The 9,626-nt window shown below is 44.7% G+C and overlaps 1 protein-coding gene across 3 annotated transcripts in view; it reads left to right on the forward strand.

Moving 5' to 3' along the window:
• cdk4 (cyclin dependent kinase 4) overlaps window positions 1–9,626 on the forward strand; it is a 42,761-nt gene that overhangs the window by 22,139 nt on the left and 10,996 nt on the right. For 2 of the 3 annotated variants that reach the window (XM_078201020.1, XM_078201021.1), the window contains exons 3-7: window positions 795–930; window positions 1,842–2,009; window positions 2,479–2,588; window positions 6,061–6,111; window positions 7,074–7,209. In XM_078201020.1, the coding sequence (XP_078057146.1) occupies window positions 795–930; window positions 1,842–2,009; window positions 2,479–2,588; window positions 6,061–6,111; window positions 7,074–7,209 (601 nt within the window). The remainder of the gene's footprint in view (window positions 1–794; window positions 931–1,841; window positions 2,010–2,478; window positions 2,589–6,060; window positions 6,112–7,073; window positions 7,210–9,626) is intronic. The other variant, XM_078201022.1, reaches the window with a different exon arrangement.

The raw sequence follows: 9,626 nt of genomic DNA on the forward strand, positions 1-9,626 counted from the left end.
AAGTTTCAAAAAGTACAAGGTTGTGTGAAAAGCTCTTTGGCCTCTTGTAGAAACCCTGAACTACTCCAAAGTTGAGAACTGTGTTTTATTTATTACCTCCTGAAACCTGAGAGCATCAACAACCATCTCCAGTTGCTCGATGAGCAGTAACCACACTCATTTTAACATGGGGATCGAGTGTAAGCGTATAATTATGTCACAAGTAAGAAATGAGTACCAGCCATAGTTTTAGTGAAAACGGGTCCAATTTCTTTCACTGTTCAAACCAACTAGTTCAGTAATGCCAGCTGATCTATTGTTGTTATCTCAAAATTATTTCTCAGCAACTTCTTTAGTCCTACGGAAGACCTGGTTGAATCGGAGTTGCCTGATATCTTGGCTACTATACCACGTGAGAATGATGCAGAATTACTTCCAAGAGAAGTCAGTTCCAAATCATACTTCTGAGGTTAAGAAGAGCCAATTCCAGGACGTTGTATGCAAGAAAAAGATGAATGGACGCTGTCCTGATTGACTTTCTTATTGACTGTGTATCATATTGACTAATGCATCATTATTAATCCTATGTATAACATCATAGTAATTTGTTTTCATGACCCCACGAGGGGGAAGAGATGTTATTTAAAAGCGTTGCAGGTTGCTTTAAGAGCTGGTCATGTGATTTGATGGTGTTGCACAGCTAGCTGTTTTACTTTTCAGTTTGTACTCTGTAGTTACAACAAGGTCAATTCCTGTAATGTTCTATCGCATTCTCTGGTCCTACAGTGATTGCCTGTCTTTCTATGTTGCTGCAGGTTATTTGATGTTTGTGCAACAGTGAGGGCAGACCGAGAAACCAAAGTCACTCTGGTGTTTGAGCATGTTGACCAGGATCTGAAAACCTATCTGGAGAAGGCTCCATCCCCGGGTCTACCAGCGGAGACTGTAAAGGTAAAGAACATTTCGAGGCAGAACCTGCTGCTCTCCCAACTGACTGACCTGCCAGTGACTGAAAAAAAGGTTGTGATTGGTGTGCCTGCCATTGATTCTCATTGTGTCATAGATGGCAGTGAGGTCCTTGACAAAAACCTACTGCCTGATTTAGTGTTGAGTTCAGAGAATACATTTTGTATCTCTGCTGAAACTTGTCTCCGCACAATTTGGCTTGAAATAGAATTGATTTTATATGCAAGTCAAAAACTTCCAGCCTCTCTCCAAGGTAATGTGAAGTACAAACACAAAATGCTGGCGATGCGCAGCATGTCAGCTGACATCTGAGACAAGTAAAGACAGGTTACCTTTGCGCCTTTCTGGTTCAGCAACGCCTGGATTTCAAAATGATCATCCTTGTGTTCAAATCACTCCATGGCCTTGCACCTCCTCTATCTCTGTAATCTCCAGGGAATCGTAGAGGGATGTGAGAGTCTGTAATCTCCAACTCTCACATCCCTCTACGATTCCCTGCACTTCTCCAATTCTGGCCTCGTGTATTCTCTCCATCACCACTACCGTTGACAACTGCCTGGGCCTTAAACTCTGAAATTCTCTGCCCCTTTTTTAGGACACTGTTTGAAACCTCTTTTGACTTAGCTTTTAGTCACTTTCCCTAATATCTCCTTGTGTGACTGTTAAATACTGTTTGATAATTGCTCCTGTGAAGCATCCTTGATTTTTATCATGGTAAGGGTGCTACATAAAATGCAAGTTGTTTGTGTCCTTGTGGATGTGAACCCTATGCTCTGTCTTGTTTTACCTAAACATCCTTCACTGGGGTGTGTGGTTTGAGGGGGTGGGAGTGGATTTGTGTTCAGCCCCTGCATATAACTTCTCTTAATGGAATTGCCATTCTTATTTTTGGGCAGGATTTGATGAACCAATTGCTGAAAGGCCTGGCGTTCCTTCATTCCCACAGTGTGGTGCACCGCGACCTCAAACCAGAAAACATTCTGGTGACCAGCCGGGGACAGGTGAAGCTGGCTGACTTTGGCCTGGCTCGTATCTACAGCTGTCAGATGGCCCTCACTCCAGTGGTAAGCACGAGACTGCGGTTGAAGGCTGTTGTTGTACAGCCGTGTGGAGGGGGCAACTTGGATGCTGGAAGAGGTGAATTGGTACTGGGGGCAGATAGACCAGGGAAGTCACCAGTTCAATTCCTACTTCCAGGCTGGGTGAACTGGTCCTGGTGGCAGTTGGGTTGCTGGTTGATGTGCCTCAACTGGGATTAAATTGAATCGCTCTTTCAAAGAACCAACACCGGCACGATTGACTTGAATGGCCTCCTTCTGTGCTGTACTGTTTGATACTTGCTGCCCATATTCCTCAATAGCCTTGCCCAATTTAAAAAAAACTATGAATCTCGGTCTTAAACTCCGATTCACCCTCCACCTCCGCAGCCTTTCGAAGAGAGGGTTGGGAAAAGATTGCATTGAGAATCCTAAATGACGCCATAACTCTGTTGCTTTATACTTGATTGCAATCTGATGTGTATGACCCCACCAGGTGGTGACCCTGTGGTACCGTGCCCCGGAGGTACTATTGCAGGCAACGTACGCCACTCCTGTTGACTTATGGAGCACAGGCTGTATCTTTGCTGAGATGTTTCGACGAAGGTTAGTACTGAACAAAACCCGTTTCTCAAAAGATAGAGCCACGGAGTGCAGTGTCCTTCGAGACAGTTTATGATGCAGATCCAGCTTGTTTATTTACCGAGTGCAAACTAGAGATTTTAACCATGGTGCTGATGTTCCAGTTCAATGTTTTCCTGGTACTGGAGACATGATGGCTTCAGAATTTCAAACTCTTCCCACCTTTTATGGGTAGCTTTTTTTAAAAAAAACAAGGAACAAAATTTGTATTCTCCCTCTTTCCCCATAGCTGTCGCATAGTATCACAGCCGGAATTCTAGATCCCGTCTCTATACAGTGACTTCCCGGAGAGTTGGATTATACCCTTTTGGAATCCAGTCAATGTGTCTCTCACGATCGATTCCTGAGTGAGGTGACTGTGCCTTGGGCAGCTGTGGGCTTGTACCCTACAAAGGGGAGCAGATGAGTGAGTGGATTTGGAGGGGACCAAAATGGGTTAGGGAGATTCCCAGTTAAAGCCAGGTCAAATTTCATAGTTTTAGCTTGTGTGTCTCAATCATGCAACTGTCTCCCCAAACTGGAAAGCTCCGAATTATGCACACTAAAGGGTTTGGAATTTTGTGTTTTATGTTTGAATTTTGCTTGCAGGATTCTTTGAAGTGGGTAAGTGCTTTAATTTTTCATTTTAGATCTGTTGCTTGGGTTAACTAAAGAAATTAACAATGCATTTGTGCAGGGTTTGGCCTAGTCCAGTTGAGGTTACACCACTGTGTTGGACCAATGAATGTCAAATTTGTATCATCCTTTTTCTTTTCTCCAGTCAAGCTAGAAAGGACCCATGTACCAAACCAATATGGCTCCAGTGTATTAAGTGGGCTACTTGCAGAGCCTCTTTATTTTAGTGGGAGTGGAGGAGAAGTCTTGCATAATTCTGTTGCTGCCACCCAGAAATGACTGCTATCTAGAAGAGCACAGTTTGAATTTCTATACTACACCAGTCCTTGGCAGATCTACATCTGAGAGGACATGCGTTGAGATTTAAGTGTGTCTTCCATTGCTGCTTCAGTGGGCTTGTAATTTAATTTCAAAAGTTGAGGGAAGTCTGAATTTCGTGACATTGTCATTCTATTGCATTAGGTGCTATAGATTCATAGATGCTGTCAATTATTTCAATACCATCTGGAAATTTTGGTAGAGTCTCTTGGGAGAAATGCAGCAAATAATGGGTTTTAAAAAGTAGCTTAGACATGGAACTCGTGCCCAAGCTTCTTTCAAGATGATGCTTTGAACTAATCTGTTACTTGTTTAATTAAAGTTTATTTATTAGTCACAAATAAAGCTTGCTTTAACACTGCAATGAAGTTACTGTGAAATTCCCCTAATCGTCACAGTTCAGCGCCTGTTCGGGTCAATGCACCTAACCAATGGAGGAGCCAAGTCAGCCAATTCAAACACACAGCAATTTTCCCTCCTGCCTGTCATGGGAATCATTAGCAGGCGGGCGGGACATAGACCAAGCAAAGGCTTATTGGCTTCGGGCAGTATTTTCTGATCTTGGCAGAAGCGTGGCTGGGCAATTCTGTCCTTAATCTTGGTGTGAATTTTATTCACCTGCCTGTCAGATGTGACTTCTACCTTTTTAGTGTGCAGTTATTTAAAATCTGAATTATTGGGGCTTTTAATTTATCAGCTGACAAAATTGCAAAGTTTTTTTAAAAATCTGGAACTTTTCAAAGAATTTCCAATAGTATTAGCGCAAAGTATTTGGGGGGGGGAGTTTAACACTGTCGGACATGCTGGGCCACCTTCATGCACACCTTCATGCTGAGCATGAAGGTATGTGTACAGGAGCCACAGAGGGACAACCTGCCTTAGGCTTTCCCCTGACAGACATTGAAGGGTAGTTTTCAGTTTGTACCAGTTTTGAAACTTGTTCTTGTATACGTATGGCATGTTGTGGCCTGTAACTATGTACAAACCAGGGACCTCAGCTGAATTCTGCATGACTTACTGACTTGTTGTATTTACCCTTAACAACAAGGACAGTAGCAGCTGTTGTGCATCTTAAAGTGACATGGCTTTATTTGAGGGAGGTTTTTAATCTTTCCCATAAATTAAAGGACTGGTTAGTGTAGTTTTTAATCCTTTTGCCTTTTTGTGCCAATCTATTTAACTACTATCTTTTTCCATTGGTTCGATTTAGTCAAGTTGTCTAACTGCATGCTCTCTGGTTTTCACACTGTGTTTACAACAGCTTGCACTTAGTGTTCAGGTTCCTTTTGCTCTGCCTCAACACATAATCTAAACCTCCAACTAGAACGGTGTACTGCACCAGCATGAATCCTTTCCATTTTCTTCATTATTCTGTAGTTTTATTCATTGAAATGTGGGTGTTGCTGGCAGAGCCAGCATTTATTGCCCTTGAAGATGGTTTCTTGAATTTTCCTCCTTGAACCACTGCAGTCCATGTGGTGCAGGTATGTTGACAGCGCTGTTGGGGGATTCCAGGTTTCTGACCCAGTGACAAGTGAAAGAACAGATTTATTTCTAAGTCTTGATGGTGTTTGACTGGTGGGTGGTGTTCGTATGCGCCTGCTGCCTTTGTTCTTCTAGGTAGTGGAAGTGCTGTCAAAGGAGCCTTGGCAAGTTGCATTGCATTTTGCAGATCTCTTAAACCACCACATTGTGCTGCATTGTCTTGGAGGCAACTATTCGCTGTGCCATCCATCTAGGACCTGGCTGCTCCTTCACTTGGGATACTCCGCACCCAACAGTGAAGTCTTTCATGGGATTTGAACACGGGTTTCCCCAAATCCTGCTGCCCCCACCCCCTCAGCAGAGTTATTGAGATCTGTCCTGAATAGAGGTTGATCAGAGCTTCCACATAAGCAAGCAGGTTGCATGTCTCTCCCCTACAGCACTGAGATGAACCTTTATTGAGTGTAAGTCCTTTGTTCCTTTTACACTGGTTACATTGGGAGCACTCTCCTCGAGTCAGAAGGGTTCAAGTTCCACTCCAGGACTTGGGCACAAAAATCAAGGTTGATACTCCAGTGAAGTGCTGACGGAGTGCTCAACTGTTGGAGATGCTGTCTTTTGGATGAGATATTAAACCAAGACCTTGTCGTCCCTCTCTAGTGGACCTAAAAGCACTATTTTGATGAGCAAGTGGAGTTATCCTCTGTGTCCAGACCAATATGTGTCCCTCGATCAATGTTGCTGACAAAACAGATTATCTGGTCTTATCACATTGCTTTTTGTGAGAGCTTGCCTTGCGCAAATTGGCTGCTGCATTGCAACAATGACTGGACCCCAAAAGTGCTTTGGGGCATCATGTGGTCATGAAATGCGCTAAATAAATGCAAGTCCTTTTTTCCTCTAACTCTTTCTCCAAAAACGGTTCACGTCTTGGAGATTTCTTACTGTGAATGGAGGTATGTTGAGCCAGTGAGGTAGTATTCAAATGAAGTGTAACTAACTGACTGTCTTTTTACAGGCCCTTGTTTTGTGGGAAATCGGAAGCTGACCAACTAGGAAAGATTTTTGAGTAAGTGTATTTCATCTGTACCAGTGGATTTCCAATTTCCACAGTGGGTGGGGCCCCAGACCACGCTGAGGTTTGTCCTGGGGTGCATAGTGCAACTCTGGGGAAAAGCTCTGGGAAATGGCAGCACGGTAGCACAGTGGTTAGCACTGCTGCTTCACAGCTCCAGGGTCCTGGGTTCGATTCCCGGCTCGGGTCACTGTCTGTGTGGAGTTTGCACATTCTCCTCATGTCTGCGTGGGTTTCCTCCGGGTGCTCCGGTTTCCTCCCACAGTCCAAAGATGTGCGGGTTAGGTTGATTGGCCAGGTTAAAAGAATTGCCCCTTAGAGTCCTGGGATGCATAGGTTAGAGGGATTAGCGGGTAAAATATGTGGGGGTAGGGCCTGGGTGGGATTGTGGTCGGTGCAGACTCGATGGGCCGAATGGCCTCCTTCTGCACTGTAGGGATTCTATGATTCTAAGAGAGAGCCAAAGATTCAGGCTTGATAGAGAAAGGTAGCACCGACGTGTATGGAAAATGGCTGAAATGTATTAATTTGTTGAGTTTGTGATCTTCTGGCCAATAGTTATCCCTCAATCAACATCCCAAAAAATAGATTCTCGTCATTAACTCATTGCTTGCTGTGCGCAAAATTGGCTGCTGCATTTCCTATATTGCAACAAAGGCTACGTTTCAGAAGTGCTTCATTGACTATAAAGTGCTTTGAGATGTCCTGAGGTTGTGAAAGGCGCTAAATAAATGTAAGTCTTTTTTGTCTTGACTGATTAGTGGTTTGGTCCCTTTGCACCTCATTGGTTACTGGCCCTAATTGATGATAGATTTCTGACCAATGACCTCTGAGAAAATTGGTGCACTGCATTGGCTAAAGGCGCAAATCTTTTATTATAATTGAATCTTCCAGTTGCTCCTGGTTTTAGCGTGTTCGACACTGGTAATTGAGAATGGGAACTTCTCTGCTTTCAGCATGACTGGACTCCCAGCAGAGGAAGACTGGCCAGAAGATGTGACGCTTCCACGAAGCGCATTCACCAACCGGCCTCCGCAGTCGGTCAAGTCCTATATACCTGAAATCGATGACTTGGGAGCAGAGCTGCTACTGGTAAGGTGGATTCTTGGGCAGAATAGCTGTAAATTCTCAATTTAAGAATGGAATGCTAGGATCTGAAGAGTCGGAGCCCAGAGGCTTACAATTTTTTAAAAACTTCAATTGACTGACAATTCTTGCCTCAAAGTAGCTGGATTCTGTGTCCCAAGAAGTGGACTATGGGAGGGTAGATGTCTGACCTGATTGCCAAACTACAATCTGATTCCCTCACTGCCACCAGACATTTGTCTGTAGGTTGTCACAAAATAAATTACAACCCCCCCCTCCTAATTTGAGGCTGAAAAGCCAAGTTTCTCCAGTTAGTCTGTACACAGGGGCGGCACGGTAGCACAGTGGTTAGCACTGCTGCTTCACAGCTCCAGGGGCCTGGGTTCGATTCCCGGCTTGGGTCACTGTCTGTGTGGGGTTTGCACATTCTCCTCGTGTCTGCGTGGGTTTCCTCCGGGTGCTCCGGTTTCCTCCCACAGTCCAAAGATGTGCGGGTTAGGTTGATTGGCCATGCTAAAAAATTGCCCCTTAGTGTCCTGAGATGTGTAGGTTAGAGGGATTAGCGGGTAATATGTGTAGGAATATGGGAGTAGGGCCTGGGTGGGATTGTGGTTGGTGCAGACTTGATGGGCCGAATGGCCTGTTTCTGCACTGGAGGGTTTCTATGATTGCGTTTGATAAGGTCCCCCATGGTTGGCTTATGATGAAAGTGAGGAGGTGTGGGATAGAGGGAAAGTTGGCCGATTGGATAGGTAACTGGCTGTCTGATCGAAGACAGAGGGTGGTGGTCGATGGAAAATTTTCGGATTGGAGGCAGGTTGCTAGCGGAGTGCCGCAGGGATCAGTGCTTGGTCCTCTGCTCTTTGTGATTTTTATTAATGACTTAGAGGAGGGGGCTGAAGGGTGGATCAGTAAATTTGCTGATGACACCAAGATTGGTGGAGTAGTGGATGAGGTGGAGGGCTGTTGTAGGCTGCAAAGAGACATAGATAGGATGCAGAGCTGGGCTGAAAAATGGCAAATGGAGTTTAACCCTGATAAATGTGAGGTGATTCATTTTGGTAGGACTAATTTAAATGTGGATTACAGGGTCAAAGGTAGGGTTCTGAAGACTGTGGAGGAACAGAGAGATCTTGGGGTCCATATCCACAGATCTCTAAAGGTTGCCACTCAAGTGGATAGAGCTGTGAAGAAGGCCTATAGTGTGTTAGCTTTTATTAACAGGGGGTTGGAGTTTAAGAGCCATGGGGTTATGCTGCAACTGTACAGGACCTTGGTGAGACCACATTTGGAATATTGTGTGCAGTTCTGGTCACCTCACTATAAGAAGGATGTGGAAGCGCTGGAAAGAGTGCAGAGGAGATTTACCAGGATGCTGCCTGGTTTGGAGGGTAGGTCTTATGAGGAAGGGTTGAGGGAGCTAGGGCTGTTCTCTCTGGAGCGGAGGAGGCTGAGGGGAGACTTAATAGAGGTTTATAAAATGATGAAGGGGATAGATAGAGTGAACGTTCAAAGACTATTTCCTCGGGTGGATGGAGCTATTACAAGGGGGCATAACTATAGGGTTCATGGTGGGAGATACAGGAAGGATATCAGAGGTAGGTTCTTTACGCAGAGAGTGGTTGGGGTGTAGAATGGACTGCCTGCAGTGATAGTGGAGTCAGACACTTTAGGAACATTTAAGCGGTTATTGGATAGGCACATGGAGCGCACCAGGATGATAGGGAGTGGGATAGCTTGATCTTGGTTTCAGATAAAGCTCGGCACAACATCGTGGGCCGAAAGGCCTGTTCTGTGCTGTACTGTTCTATGTTCTATGACCTCAGTCTTTTGACGCAAAGAATAAGCCCCCAGACTCTTCTCCTGAACTGTTGCCAGGGTTGAATGTTGCCAGTTTGTCCTGGTGACTCCTTGTTGCTGTCTGACCGGAGCACTGAAGAGTTGGAGCACAGCTCCCTCCAATTTATGCTTTGCTCCTTGGCTAGTTTTCTTCCATATTTAATTCACTTAGTTGCTTGCAGCTTCAAGGTTGCTGGATGTGCTCATCGAAGAGGTTGAATGGTTACCCTTCATCGAACTGACGGTTCTGGTTGCTGGTTTTCCAAGCTGACTAATGCCAGACTATATTGGAAAGACCCAGCAGGTCCACCAGCTGTGGAGAGAAAAGGCAGGGGTTGGGGGGGCCCAATATGTAATTGACTCTTCAGTGTTCTTTGAAATGGGTCTGGCAAGCCTCCCCATTAGTAAGTGCAACTAGGGGTTGGCAATAAATGTCAACCTTGCCGGTGACACCCACAGAGAATGATTCATTTTTTTTTTTTGAGAACTGTTTAATTACAAAATAGTTTAATGTGACATCAGAGAGGTATGTTTATTAAACTGAATATTTGGAAACTCACTGACATTTTGTTTTCTCTTCTCAG

Source organism: Mustelus asterias, chromosome X, assembly GCF_964213995.1.
Source record: "Mustelus asterias chromosome X, sMusAst1.hap1.1, whole genome shotgun sequence".
Taxonomy (NCBI): domain Eukaryota; kingdom Metazoa; phylum Chordata; class Chondrichthyes; order Carcharhiniformes; family Triakidae; genus Mustelus; species Mustelus asterias.